A 15953-nucleotide genomic window follows, 5' to 3' on the forward strand; every position below is an offset into this window, starting at 1 on the left:
GACCTGAACTTGTTTTTGTAAGTCTGCAACTGCTTGTGTCCCACAGCTGGCAGAAAGTGCATTACTTTCAATTCACAGAATCCTTGATAATTGATACTATTGCAGTTAATTTTCAAACTTCAGATAAATTAAATCCCCTTTTTGTATCTGTTACTATGTGTCCAATATATACATACGTACCTTTCTGTATAATTCACGGTATGATAAACTGCTTATACTGAGGGCATCTTTAGCATACAGAAGTTCATATACATGGAAAGACAACAAGGACTTTCTCAAAAAAATATAAAAAGGATGATTGCACTATTTCAATTCAAAATAAAAAGTGACATTTTACAGTTTAAAGTTTGTAACTTATATGTCTTGATAAATTGTTGAGTTTTGTACTTGGTATGTTTTTAATTTGTATATAGTATAAAATATTGTTTAAAAACAAAGGGGCGGATTTTAAAAGGCCCACGCGCGCCTATTTTGCATAGGCCGCCGGCGCGCGTAAAGCCCCCGGATGCGCATAAGTCCCGGGGCTTTCGAAAAGGGGAGGGAGGGGGCGTGTCCAGGGGCGTTCCCGAAACGACGCAGCATTTCGGGGGCGGGCCCGGGGGCGTGGCACCGGCCCGGGGGCATGGTCGAGGCCTCCGGACCAGCCCCTGGGACCGGAGGACGGAGAGGGGCTGCCGGCCGACGCGCGCAAAGTTACGCCTGCTGAAAGCAGGCGTAACTTTGCCGACAAAGGTAGGGGGGGTTTAGATAGGGCCGGGGGGGTGGGTTAGGTAGGGGACGAGAGGGCGAAGAAAAGTTCCCTCCAAGGCTGCTCCGAAATCGGAGCGGCCTCGGAGGGAACAGGCAGGCCGCGCTGGGCTCGGCGCGCGCAGGTTGCACAAATGTGCACCCCCTTGCGCGCGCCAGTCCCAGATTTTATAAGATATGCACGGCTACGCGCGTATCTTATAAAATCCAGCGTACTTTTGTTCGCGCCTGGTGCGTGAACAAAAGTACGCGATCGCGCAAGTATTTAAAATCTGCCCCAAATTATGAATGGTTTTCAGTATAAAAAAATTGCCTTTTTTGCATAGTCAGAGGTGTGAATCTTTATGCAAAATTCTGCAAATTTGCAACATAATTGCTGCAGAATTTTGAAAAATCTGCCACAGAATTTGCTAACTCTTCCAAAGAATCTGAAATAGAGGGCTAAGACCACAGCATTCCCCCCTCCCAAAAAAAAAACACCCTGAAACGTATTTATTGATTTATTTTTTATATATCTATGTGATCCAGTGCTGGCCTCCACCCGCTTCGCAAGCCTTTCTTAATTCAACTAATATTTGCCTTTCCTGGCCCCCCATCTCCCTCCTCTACTGCCTCCAAAACCTTCCCACCCTCCAAATATCTTTAAACTTCCTCCTCAACCAGAATCGTAGATAGTTTGCTGCTATAGCTCATGTTTCTCCTAGAGCTTTCCCATTGGCCATGATAGTTATCTTTTAGGATAGACAGAAATTTTACTTGCAAGGTTTACTGGTTTTTGCCTTCTTCTTCAGAGAGCAGTTCTTTAATATGACTAGCAACAAGCTGCCTATCAATCATCCCCTCTGTTTTTTCCATTTTAAAATATAGGGCAAAAAGAATGTTTTATTAATGTAGGAAGTAGCAAATACAAAACTATACCATCCACATTTTTGTTGCAGGGGGAGGTGATCACAATTAGATTTTCATTACCCACTTATCCATTTTGCACTCAGTGTGCTTTCTTTCTTCTCCTCTTTCTATCAAAGCAGGGAATGAATTTGTAGCCTAAACATAATGACATAATTGTATGATGTGTTCTATTGGCTCAACACACATTTTACAATTTTTCAGCATAATCTTTAAGTCTTTTACAATTGGCTCATTATCAAATGTGGCCTCCTTTGTGCAGGGAATGCTTAAGAACTCTTGCTGAATAGTTGTTTCAGCCAGTCCAATTTTTATTGTGAATTTCCTTAGTCTTACCTGCTCAGATAAGTCCTTAGCTTTACCTTTTGCAGGTAAGAAACTCAGATGTTCAAAATTAGGCTCATAGTAAAACTGAAAGCAATTCAAATTGCAATGAGATGAAGATCTGAAGATATCCTTTGACTTTGAATTTCATCTCCTGAAAGTTATTAAGAACCAGTGGAAAATACAAATGTAACAAAAATCTGATCCTTCTGAAAAACTGCCACATTAGATGGAAGAACCTGTGTAAACGTGTAGGCAATACAACTTATATCTTGATAAAGTACAATTAAAAGTATTTTGCAATCTGTTCAGTTTTCTGATGTAGCAGGACAGCTAAAAATTAACATACTTTATTGATATTACATTGTGATTCAAGAATGTGATTTGTCACAACTTTAAAAAATAACTATAAAGAATTAAGAACTATGAAATATATACATAAAATATTGACTGAGTCCAATACCTGGTTTGTGAATGAAAATAAAACTTGTTTCGATCTTTTATATTTAACATCCTGGTTTTTTCTGCAGTCATTGGATACATAACCATATTTTCAGGATTTGACATGATGCAAACATCATTATCATCACTATAGCAACTTGTCACAAAACTGGAAAAGGTAACCGCTGAAAAATAAATAAAGTAATTTATTTAAAAGGGCTATATTTTGTGATATTATAGTCCAGATTTTATCTCTATCATACATCCATACAATCAGTTTTCTCTCATTTTGATTAATTTCAGCTTTCCTCCATTACATAAAATTCAAGGTCACTTCATCTCCTATCACATCTGTTAGTATTCTGCCTAGGATTTTTTTTCCTTTTCTGCTTTTGTCTCATTGTATGCTACCTCCAATATATTTTCTTTGTTCTCCTATGCTTTTTAAATAAGGCTGTCAAACTTTCAAATGCTGTTCTAAGGGATATTTGTGGGATGCATAGAAGGAGGGGAAGATACATCTGGAAATTCCATTAAAAGTCCATTGAAATGTTTTTGATTGTGTGACATTTTTATGAGAAATAAAATCCCCTTCATGTACCAAAACAAGGGTCTATATTCTTAAATCCAGATAAATTAATGATCTTCTCTGGAATTTTGCCATTCCTTGTACAAAGGATTTTTCCTTATCTTCAAGCACCACCAGAAGACCTACTTCCTTCAGGAAGACCCCAGAGGTAGGCTCAGATCTGGAGCCTCAAGGCATGGAAAAGATGGTGCAGAGAGGAGGGCTTTATATTCATTAGGAAATGGGGAAATTGTGGGGAAAGGGAAAGAATATACTAATGGGATGGACTTCACCTTATCCAGAATGCAACCAAGCTGTTAGTGCTAACAATTAAAAAGAAGATAGAGCAGTTTTTCAACTCGATGGTGGGGGCAAGCAAACAGTCATTCAGAAGTACATAGTTTGGTGTCAGTTATTTTCAAAGTGTATTGTTAAAACAGGGGAATTAAAGTATCCTGATTAAACGGATGTGGGAAAGAGCCAGGAAACTAAGTGGATTTAAATAAAGAGCAGACAAATATGAATTATTCCAAATCACTTGAATCAACTGCTAATAATAAACAGGTTGTGGACAGAAATAAAAAGAACACATTTTGATGTCTATAATAAAATTGACAACCTTCTCTGAACCTTCTCCAGTGCAACTATATAATTTTTGACATGCGGCAACCAGAATTGCACCTCAAAAAAGATATACAGTAGTTGCACAAGAGAAGGTACAGAGAAGGGTGGCCATAATGATAAAGGGGATGGAATGGCTCTCCTATGAAAACAGGCTAAAGAGGCTAGGGCTATTCACCTTGGAGAAGAGATGGATGAGGCGGGATATGATAGAGAACTATAAAATCATGAGAAGACTAGAACAGGTAAATGTGAATCAGTTATTTACTCTTTCAGATAATAGAAGACTAAAAGGCACTCCATGAAGTTAGCAAATAGCACATTTAAAACTAATTGGAGAAAATCTTTTTCATTGGATGCACAATTAGGCTCTGGAGTTTGTTGCCGGAGGATGTGGTTAGGTCAATTAGTGTAGCTGGGTTTAAAAAAGGTTTGGAGAAGTTCCTGGAGAAGTTCATTAACTGCTACTAATCAAGTTGATTTAAGGGTGAATTTTAAGACCTGTGCACATATACACACATTTCCCGGCTCACACACATGGAAACTGTGATTTTATAACATACGCGTGTGTATCTAAGCATGGTATAAAATCAGCTATATGCACGTATATGTGTGCACAATTTTACATCGACGTACACATTTGCCTGCAAATGCTGCCTCGATCAAGTAAGTTATAGTAATTATGCACTGACACAATTACCTGTTTTCCCAGTATGTTCCCAGTTCACCCCAGTAAAGGAGAGGACTTCCTAAACCCCCTAGCTGGCTTGCCTCTCTTTTACCCTATTAGCCCCAACCCTTAAAACCCCGCTGACTAGCCTAGTTTTTTTGTTTCATGACTTACGCACTGTCCATAGCAGAAGTAAAGTTATGTGGATAGGGAGTCCGGTGCACGATGGTGTGCATAAATACTTATACGCTGGTTTCATTCATATTTCCTGGAACACCCATGCCCCACTCAGAACATGCCCATGCCCCACCCCTTTTATGAAAAGAAATGTATTCGGGTACCAGGAGATACATGCATACCCAGGCGCCTCTTAAAATCCACACAGAGCTCGTTGGGCCAATATAACGTGCATATCTCCTGGCTTTGATGCACATAGGGCTTTTAAAATGCATCTGTTAGAGAATAGCCACTGCTATTACTGGCATTAGTAGCACAGGACATATTTAATGTTTGGGTACTTACCAGGTTCTTGTAACCTGGATTGGCCACTATTGGAAACAGAATGCCGGGCTTGATGCACTCTCTGTCTGACCCAGTATGGCACCTTCTTAAAAAGGTGTCAAACTCAAAGTAAATCAATATTTGTAAATCTACCCAAATTTAAAAAGGAAATGCTACATATCCCTAGAAACACAAAAAAATTATGGCAGAAAAAGACCATTACATCTTATCTAGTCTACCGATCCACACTAACTACTGAACTTTACAATCCCTATCACTTCCTCAGAGATAATCTGTGTTTATCCCATGCCTTTTTGAATTCAGATACTGTCCTTGTCTCTACCACCTCTACAGGGAGGCTGTGCTATGCATCCACTACCTCTCTGTAAGGAAATATTTCCTTAGATTATTCCTGTCTATCCCCTTTCACCCTCATCCCATGATCCCTCATTCTAGAGTGTTCTTTCTTTTCAAAGAGTCACCTCTGCTTGGAAAACATGGAGGTATTTACGTGTATCTATCTTATCTCCTCTATCCCGCCTTTCCTCCAGCAAATACAAGTTTACATCTTTAAGTCTATCCACATATGCTTTAGAATGAAGTGCAGTTAGTAGATAATAGAGATAATCCTAAGTAAAAGTCATCTCTGGCAAGCCTACCCATTCTTTGGAGTGATTTCAGGCAAGTAACCCTCAGGGAGGTTACTTCAATAATTTCTAAACTTAATTTGACTTATACCAAAAAAAGGCCCTTGTTCTTTTGATTTTATTAAGGGTTTAAAGGAAGTGACCAAGGATTACTTGGTTCAGATAATAAATAAATAAAAGCTTCAGGGACATGTTGCCAAATAACTAAAGATGGCAACAGTACGACCAGTTCAAATGAAGTTGACATTCCCAGTGAATTTGTTATCCAACTATAACCCCAACTCTAATTTTTCCTCTTTAAGGAAAATACTTTAAAAATGTGTCCTTCTATAGTTAGAATAATTTATGGAAGACCATGGAATTTTAGATAGCCAACAGTATAGCTACGGGAAGGCATATGCTGTAGAAATATTGTTACTTTCCTTATTAGAGTCTCTGTTTTAAAAGCTGGATGGGGGGATTCTGGCATACTTATCTATCTGGATTTATTAGCAGCCTTTGATACCGTTAGCCACGTTAGGCAGTTACATTTATGCGGAATAGGGGGAATGTTCTTATCATGGTTTGCATAACTTTTGCAGAATAGGAGACAAAGTGTTCAGACAGAAGAACTCCATATGAAAGATCCCACAGGGTTCTGCTTTGTCCTCAGTGTTGTTCAGTATTTATCTACAGCCCTTGGGCATGTTACTGGCATCGCTTGTGTGATATATTTTGTTTATGCAGATATACAGTTTTTTTATTTCTCGTCACCCAGGGAGAGTTTTTCCTATGCAACTCCTTTCAAATATTTGTATGCTCTCAATGGTTGGCTAAGAATAGGCTTGCCATGAATCTACGCAAGAACATCCTATTATGGGTTGAAACAAAGTGTGTGTATGTATGTATGTATGTATGTATTTATTTATTTATTTGATAGTTTTAAATGCCAAAACTTTCGTACATAACTTCAAGCCAGTTTACAGAGTTCTTTAAAAGACAATACATAAATAATCAAAGCATTCTTCAAAAAATTAAAACAAAAATTAAAACCTAATTTATGATGCCCAGAAAATTATAATCTCAATGTATTATTTAGAGAAAACCTGCTACCTAAAGCAGCACATAACATGGCAACCCACACATACAGACACTTGCAACTTGGCAGCAGTGCCTCAATATCAGCAGTATCTATCTGCCAATGTTCACAAGAATCTGTTCACCCATTTCTCAACTCAGAGCGGGAGTCACAAACAGGTAGATAAACAGAAAAACAGATGGATGGCCATAACCTCCACATAAGGCATTCTTTATGATCACTTTGAAAAAAACACATACAAATCACTTTAACAATTCAACACTCAGGTGCATAATAGTACAGAAATTGGCTTGATTTAAGCTAGTTATTTCTGTATACAGCATAAAATTAACTAAAATGTACAGTAAAAGTTTTGGCAGTGCATTGGCAGACCAGTTGAAAATCAGTGGTCAAGTGGCTGGCAGTGAGTTGTTCAGTGGTTGAGATGGATAGTTCATTATTTTACCAATAATTTTAATAAATTTGCAATTGCACAGAAGGTGTCAAATTTACACTTTTTTTTACTGTAAAGAATTAAGAGATTTCACATTATCAGAATTATGTTACAAATTGAAAGGGTATATCTCAGAGAATGTATCCAGAAGTGCATATAACATGCTTTTGTATAGGGATATCTATGTTACATGTAAAAGAGTTAGTGTCTACAAAGTATACATTTACTCTATGTCCCCTTATTGTTTCAGTCATAACTCATTCAGTTCTCTGCCTTTGCACAAATCTGCTGCTCTTTCCTGGCCTCATACTCCCTTCATTATCACACATCACAAATGGCATGGTTCTTAAGCAGACTCTCTCCCTTCCCTTCACATACACCTACTGCTCTTCTCCAGTCCCACATCCATTAGCATTACAGTCAGGGTCCCTGGTCTCCTGCAATTCTGCAGCTGCCACAAAATCTGCCTCTTCCCTTGGGTTTGACCATCTCAGCAAAAATGCCGTGGGAGACCAGCAACAGTCTCCCTCCCAACTCCTGCATGCTAAGTAGGACGAGGAGAGCAGTGGGCTGCTTCCTACTTTCTTGCCACAGGGGGCTTTGCCAGCAGCAATTAAAGTCCCTCCCTCCACACTCTGATTAAGGTCAGGAAAGGGATTATAGCAGTCCCACGGCGGGCTGCTTCCAGCTCTCATAGCAGTCCCACGTTGGGCTGCTTCCAGCTCTCTTGTTGCAGGGGCCCTGCCAATAGCAATCTAAGTCTCCAGCCTTCTCCCACCAACATGCAGATTAGAGGGTAGGGATTAGAGCAGTGGGAGCATATAATCAGGCTGCATCCATCACTCTTGCTATGGGAGCCTGAGCACAGCTTTCATACACCTGGTGGAAAACAAAGCCAGATAGTCGAAAGCCATAGTCAGGTTCCAGCAGCAAGAGAAGAAGCCTGATGTGCTCCTGCTACTCTAATCCTCTTCCTGACATTGAATCGACATGGGAGGGGGGGCGGGGAGGAGAAGTACTGGGGAAGAGGATGGTGTGGGGGTTGAATATAGGTAAAGGAAGGAATGGTGGTGGGGAGACAATAGTGAAGGGATGGGTGGTGGAGGGGCAGCAGGGAATGAGAGGATCAAAGAGGGATCAGGAGGGAGAGTGAATGAGCGGCGATGGAGGTTAAATACCAAGTTGGGAGAAATGTGTGGGAATGGGATAAGAGTGAATTAGGTGATCAGACTGGGTGTGGAGAGGAGGAAGAGGGGATGGGGCAAGAGGGAATGAGGGAATCAGAATGGGAAGGCTGGAGACTAGTGAGTGATGGGACAGGGGGGCATGAGTGAGTGAAATTGCAAGAGCTGTGGAGTGTGAGTGAGGGGAGTGGAAGAGGGAGTGCAGAGAGATAGAGACAAAGTGAGATAAAGGAAGGGACTCTCAATGAGGGGAAAGGGGGTATGAAAGAAGGGATTGCTTTTGAGGCGACGGGTGTCATTGAATCTTGATTCTGGGTTCCTTTCCCCCAGTTGAGGATCTCTTCTTTCTCCTTCATCTCCTTAATCTGCCTTACCTCTCCTCCATTCATTCCCTTTCCCTCTGATCCCTGTCTTCCCCTCAGTCCTGTGCCTCAATGCTTTTTCCATCCTCTATCCTTCTACCTCTCCTGCCAGAGATCCCTTCTCTAAAACCCCCTCCCTCCTCATCTTCCTGATTCCCCTTTTCTCCATCCCCTTCCTCCCTTTTCAGGACCATCACTAAGATTCTTCCCCACCCACACACACCAAAAAAAACCCCAAAACCCAAATAAATTAACTGGACACAGAAATGTCAGAAAAGGACTTTATTTTTAAGAAATAAAATAAATATGTGTATTAATAAATATGCAAATATATGCATAATGTTGCCAATTAGTCACCATATTTGCTAACTCTTGCCATAGAATCTTGAAAAATTTGATGTAAGAAACCGGGGGCACTCATTGCAGCCTTACATGCCTCAAGTAGCATAACAGTTATGGAAGCACCCTATGTTTGTGATGGCAATGCTAGCAAGTCACGATTTCACATAGCTTCTATAATATGCCAACATTGGTTAAACCCACATTACAATTTCTCAGGAAGGGCAAGACCAATGACAATGGGCAATCCATAAGTTTCAGTGAAATTCCTTTGGTGATTTTTGCATGTGAGGAAGATCACAAACAGGACAGACAGAAGGAAGGATAAGGCCATGACATAAGGTATTTTATTACAGAAAGAATGCCTAATAAGGTGGGTTTAGTAGTTTTCAGAAAACTGCAATTTTAAAGTTTACTGAAAATTGTGAAACCCTGCTTATTCACATTCATATTATATTTCTGATATTAATGAGAATTTTGTAATTTATATGAATAATTTGGTTTGACTATGTTCTGATGTAAATGGGATAATTTTATTTTTCAAGAAAAGTAAACTTTTATAGTTATAACATTTGTCACATATGATTACACTTTGATATAATTCTCTGGTAAGACGTTGCAACTGGGAGTATTGGAGGTTGCTCTTTAGAAAACTGCTTCTCTCAAGTCCAGTGCATCACTGTAGTATTTGATCAATATATCAGAGTGAATGTAGAAAAAAACTGGAAAATGGAAGTTCAAGCAAACATTAAATCTGATGAACTTGATACTGTGCCAAGAAAGTCATAACATTACTATTAAAGAAGCAACTAATAGAACTATATGAAACTATTGAGATGACATATACCAATTCTGTAATGTAGAGTCAATTGGAAAACTAAAGAGCCACGTTAAAGAGAATAAAAGGGAAATGACTAGGAAAATGTGTCTAAATCCTAAGGTCCATTCATTTACTTTCTTTTACTGTCTAGTGCATCCTATTATAAATTGTATACTGACCTTGAAGTTTCATGAGTCCAGACACTGATGGATAGCTCATTATCCTGTGCCAAGGAGTTTGGGGCCATTGACCTGGTGCTGAAGTAAATATAGGCCAGATAATTCCAACACGGCCTTTCAGGGGACTTCGTGGAGATCGATCTCGTGAAGTTGGATCTGCTGACATAGGCTTGATTCTGTCCTTTAAACAGTCAAAAGCTGTGCTGGTAGCAACAATATCTGAATTTCGAAGTTCTATATAATTTTGAAAATGGGGCTGGTCACCTGAAAGTTCATACACAATTGGCAGAAGACCAACAACATTATCTATCAGTGTTATGTTCTCTATTAGTATGCTGTTTGCAACATGAAACATGACACCATAGTCATAGTTCTTGAATGACAGGAAGCCAGATATTTTGGTACAGTTCTGAAATCCATCTCCGTGGTATACGTGAACACCATGAAGACTAGAATGGGCCACATTATCAGCCCATTGCCTCTCCATTGGGAAACATTTCTGCCCCCTAATATGGAAGGCTATGCGCTCTGATCCTGCTACAGCATTTGCAAGTAAGAAGGCATCATCAGTCAGTCTTACATTGATGCCAGCCACCCAACTCTGTACTGTATCCATCTGCTTGGTTAAAACTACTAGATTTCTGACGAGAGTATGATTCAGACCTTCTACGTTAATGCCATTGCCAACTGTGCTGAATATCACATTGTCCTTTAAAAAAATGCCATTAGTTGCTACCACTTGAATACCACCCCCGCAGCTGTGGTGAATGCTGGAGAAGGTTATAGAAGATCCAGTGGGGGCATTATTAAACTCAACAGCTGAAAACTGCAAAGATCCAAAGTTCAGAATTTCCACATTTGAAAGCTGAAGAATGCCTGCAAAGTAATAACATCAACTTTTAGAGGATTACAGATGATAGTAAGAAAAATGATTACAACTGCAGTAAAAAAAATAACTATATAGTTAATGGTGAAGATAAAACTTTGACTATAATCCAATATTGTAACCCAAATCTTATTATTTCAAAAATATATATTTTGTGAAATACATTTACCTACATTTCCTAATTGCTTCTTTTCAATAAATGGCAGTATATTTATTTATTTAACAGTATTTTCATGCATATGCTATCTGTGCACAATCCAAGCAACTCACAAGCAAGCCCTGCACAGATGAACTGAGATGTTTATTCAATATCCCAATCAAAGGTATCAATGTCAGAACCTCAAGAGGGGTTTTTATAATAAGGCTGATGTACTTAACAGGATGGGTGAAAATGATTGCATGCATGTAGTTCTTATGATACCTCATGAAAGGGAAGAGGTGTTTTGGAATATGAAACCCTTCAGAAACAATTATCAACAAAATATGTGAATAAGTTTTAACCCATGGACTTTACATCAAGTTTCAAAAGAAAAAGTACAAGCACACTTTTGCATTGTAACTTGCCTCAGATATAAAGCAATTACTTTTTGGGTGGATAAAATTTTGCTGGAAAAGTGAGATGAAAATGCATAGAGATGAAAATGCAATCCATGTGTGCACCTTTCCTCCTCTAACCTAAACACGACCACAGAAGTGCCTACTCTTAATAAGACTAAAAGCATGTGCGTTGTGGGATGCAGTGCATACGTTTAGTTGTGCTGAGAGAGGGCAGTTTTCAGACAGCTAAATTATGCAAGTAAAAAGCTTTTTATTCATATCAATTGAAAATTGCCCTCTAAATTCCTTTAATTACAGTGGTGAGTAAAATATGCACGCAAATACTGAATGTGATGACGGCCAGGTATCTCAACTGTTGCCATGACTCCTATATCCTGCAATACTCTGCCCTCTTAGAGCAATTTGAAGAGGACCATTATATTCAAGGGTGGCTGCTAGGTAAGTACTTCTTTATCTAAAAAAATGTTTGTGTGCATTGTATTACAGAGACCTTAAGAGCAATACTTGTTTGAAGGAGAAGGTCAATACTGGGAGAAGTAGTCTACCAATTACGAACACTTGGAAAAGGACCCTACTGCAAATTTTAACTGCCATACTTATCACAAAATAATTACTTGCTTAGGACTTTTTACTTACTGATTAATTCTGCTACTACAACTAACAAATTCTACAAGTTACCTCTTAAATCAGGTAATCCTTTACCTTATGAAAATTCCATGGTATCAAAGAAAGAATGCAATAAAAAATATACATGGACCAAGAATTGGGATTGCATCATAAGCAAAATGAGTAAACCAGTGGCATAACTAGATGTAGTTGTGCCTCTCTCTTCATGTCACTGCTGGCACCTTTCCTCATCTATTAGCTCCTGACCTGGGCGAAACTGCTGAGGTTGGTCCTGCATTCGATGGCAACAGTAACAGTAAAGAAATGTGAGGCTGACCCAGCATGCCCTCATATGCCCCACATTCACTATTGGCCACAACAGCTTCTTATGCTTTATGGAAGCTTTGTGTCCCTTTCTGGGCTATTCCTATGGCAGATGCCCTGCCCATTCAACTCTTGGTATACTAACCAATGCATATTTAGGTTTCTCTCCCATTCCTGACCCTGAGACCATGGGTTCGATGGCAGCATGTAACAAAGGAAGATCCTCGCAGGAAGGGTTCAAAAACGGTATTATGTATACACAATTTTAAAACAGCAGTGACATGGCCGGCAGAGTCTTGTTACTCACAGTTTTAGATCTCAAGGTTTCACAAAACAAGGGATGTTACAGTTTCTATATGCTACACTTCTCTTGCCTTGGGGTTGCTGGCTCGGTCCATTAAGTAGTGGCTGATCCACAGCATAGGAGTTCACACGTAGTGATGACAGGAGATGTACACTGATAATTAAGGGTGGGTACCACCAGCCCCTTTTGGATCTTGTGCTCGGACCTTACCCCAGTCATGTGCCTGGGGCAAGGTCAGGTCGGCTAAATTACAACTTATCCAGCTAAGTAGTGCCTTTGCTGCTACTTACTTAGATGGATAAATTTGAACTTATCTGAATAAGTAGCAGCACTTATTTGGCTAAATCCTAGCCGCAGGTGCTACTTAACTGGATAAGTCCGAAAAGTGGTAGAGAGTCCATCAACCTAGGGCAAGAGAACATTGTAGAAATCTCATCTTTGTGTGACTTTCCTGACTCCAAATGATGTTAAATCTTCACTGAGGTCTACTGTGCTGTTTGTCCGTTGCACTCTGCATGTAAAACTGACCCCAAAACCCTACATCACTACCAAAACCTCACCTTGAGTTACTAGCTGGCCCTCCTATAGCAGTATAAATAGGTGACTACTATGAGGGCCACCCTAGAGGGTCTCTCTTTCTGGATTTCTCTCTACTCCACTCGACTCCTCTCCTCTCCTTTCCCCTCTCCCTCTAACCAAGCCCAAAATGCAATTTGCAATCTTTATCACAAATTGCATTACGGCCATTTCAGGCATTTTACACAGCTTAACACCAGGAAAAAGGTGTAGTTATTTCCGGCATTAAAAACATGCGATAACATGTGTTACACTATCACACAGTGCAATAATACCCATCGTTTTCATTAATCCCACCAAAACCATCCCCAATCGCACCCTTTTGAAAAATTTGCATTCGCACCATGTGCTACCATAACTATCGTGTGTGTTATGGCACTAACACATGCATTATAGCATTTTCACGGGCGTTAACACTATAAGGCATTTTGATGAATGACCCTGGCAGTTTTTCTTCTCAGGTTTCTCTGGTTCTCATGGATTTCTGTGATATCCACACTTCCCCAGCATGGCCTCCTCTCCTCTCATTGACTGTGTCTCCTGCTCTATGCTTGTATGAAGCCATAGACAGGAAGCTAGAAGGTAGACTATATGTGCTAGTAGGCTTGATCCATGCCTGCATCATTAGCAGCTTTAGGGAGCTAGGGAGGGGTGGAGCAACACAGCAGCAGCATCATTGGCTGCTAACTAGTGGGAGCATATGAGTACCAGCCCATGTTCACTATACTCCCCCTTATACTGTGCTGAGTCTCTCCAGCACACAATATATATCCCCTTACACAATTGGAACTATCAAAATTATTGCAATATGCATAACATTATGAATGAATACTAGATTTTCAAACTTGCCCACAACCCACATGCTTTTAATAGTCCTTGTCTGTGCTTTGTTCATAGACAGGTGCCATCAGGATATGGAGTTGTCAATCTGCTTTCTAGGCTCTGTCCTGGGGAGCCCAAGAGGGACAACCTGACTCCAGGTGGTCTCCAGGGATTATTCTGCCCATTAGGGATGCCCACCCTGAACTAGTGATTTCTACCACTTCTGTACTGGCAAGAACTTTGTCCATCCAGTCTGGCTCCCAATTTTCCCAGTCCTTTTAAGACAGTTCATTCTGTTCCTGCCACTGGTGCAACATTTTAGGGCCAATCCAGTCCTTAGTTTGCCAGTCATGTATTCCAGATGTTGCTTTTTTTTGCCTTGGAACTCTAGTGGGGTACTATGGTTGGCTTGTAGGATGGGTTTGACTCTCCCATATCAAAGCGGAGGACCACCTCTGAATATCTTCCCAAGTCTCAGTCACTCACAGCAAACACATCCGAGTACTGCAGCAAGATGGATACCAACTGGTCCTGCTGGCTAGTTGTGAGGGACTCCCTTGAAGCAGGTGAATAGGAAAAGTCATCAGGTCACTCCACTGGACTCAGGATGTGAAGAGGTCCTTTGTTTCTTTGATGTCCATTTCTCTGATGGCTGGAAGTGTCAAGGTAGGTTATACTTCTACCAAAATCCCTAAATATGCTCCTTTTCAATGACGATTTGCAGACTCAGAGGGAATTTTTGACTCCATTTTTACCAGTGCACTGCCATAATTGATGCCTTTTCCTAGGTTCAGAGGTTTAAGCACAGATTCAGTTTCAGACTTGAAAATATCTTCAACATTTCACACCACACATTCACTCTCTGAGGGTAGAGTAGAATCTACTTTCAACATTGCTTAAGTAGAAGTGTAGACAGCTTTAGGCCCTCCAGTAATGTGTGCAGGTACAGGATCTATCCAAAGAAACACTTTTCACAAAAGACTGCATGGTGACATCTGCAGCATGTAGGAAATCCAGTCTAAGCAATACTAGATTGGAAATCAGGGCTTCTAGCACTTTCCATGGGATCCTGTGGTTACAAATAAGATCACTTGACTCCTGCTTCAGCCTGCCTCACATTATTAGTCTCTGAATGGTCACAGGTTGGGTGGTGGTATTTTCTGGCTAGGGAATCTAAAACTCTTCTAGGACAACTGTGGCCAATTGAAGTTTCTGTTAACATATCATTGAGGTCAATTAGCATTGTATACTGGGTTCTTTACTTGTTACCCGGCCAATGACAGGGGGTGATTTTAGATCCACTGTGGGTTCTTCTTTCTTCTGGATGCCCAGCTCAGGGGTCACTTGTTTCACTGATATCCCAGCTGTTGAAGGGTTAAATAAACAGGTCATTGCAGGAGGACTGGAATTATGTGATCAGAAGTCCACTCTTGGTCTCCTGAATGTCAGAGGGGTTTCTCTTCCTCACCCTCATAGCATGTGTGTGATGTTAGTGATTGAGCCTTGCAGTCTGGAGACTCCAGCTTTGGATCCTTCAATTTTTAGAGTCAGAAATGCCAACTTGTTACAAATCTGATTCATAGTCTTCAGTAGTTGTCTTTGCTCAGCAGCCTGTTCTACTCTACTGCAGGAGTCTTAATTCTTTGGGGATTCAAGTTATACTACTCACTTGATAGGTCTCTTTATCTGGTTAAGTATGTACCCAAAAAACACTTTGGGTACAGCTTTTCCCTTCCGCTTCTCATCCTAGAATTGCCTAGAAGTTGTATTTGTGTGCCTTGACTAGGTGCTGGCATTTCTGAATTGTCAGGAGGTACTGATTCATGACTTTATAGGTTGTCCACTGATTTTTGAGACACTTGAGAAAGGCACCAGCTGCAAATTGATCTTGCAGTTGAGGTCTACTCTAGCTTTGACTTCGGTGACTAGGCGGTAATAATCTTTAAACAATGAATGCAAAAATGCAACAAATGATGCCATTTTCAGATCTTTCTGAATGGAACAAATAAAAAATAGCATCCAACAAAAATACCAGAAAATGTTCAGGTATTTTTGTA

The 15953-nt window shown here is 40.2% G+C and overlaps 1 protein-coding gene across 3 annotated transcripts in view; it reads right to left on the bottom strand.

The window, feature by feature from the left end:
- PKHD1 (PKHD1 ciliary IPT domain containing fibrocystin/polyductin) overlaps positions 1–15953 on the bottom strand; it is a 1284809-nt gene that overhangs the window by 333086 nt on the left and 935770 nt on the right. For all 3 annotated transcript variants that reach the window (XM_029596114.1, XM_029596113.1, XM_029596115.1), the window contains 2 exons: positions 9821–10696; positions 2441–2603 (listed from right to left, as the gene is read on the bottom strand). In XM_029596114.1, the coding sequence (XP_029451974.1) occupies positions 2441–2603; positions 9821–10696 (1039 nt within the window). The remainder of the gene's footprint in view (positions 1–2440; positions 2604–9820; positions 10697–15953) is intronic.

The sequence above is a fragment of the Rhinatrema bivittatum genome, chromosome 3, assembly GCF_901001135.1.
Source record: "Rhinatrema bivittatum chromosome 3, aRhiBiv1.1, whole genome shotgun sequence".
Lineage (NCBI taxonomy): Eukaryota > Metazoa > Chordata > Amphibia > Gymnophiona > Rhinatrematidae > Rhinatrema > Rhinatrema bivittatum.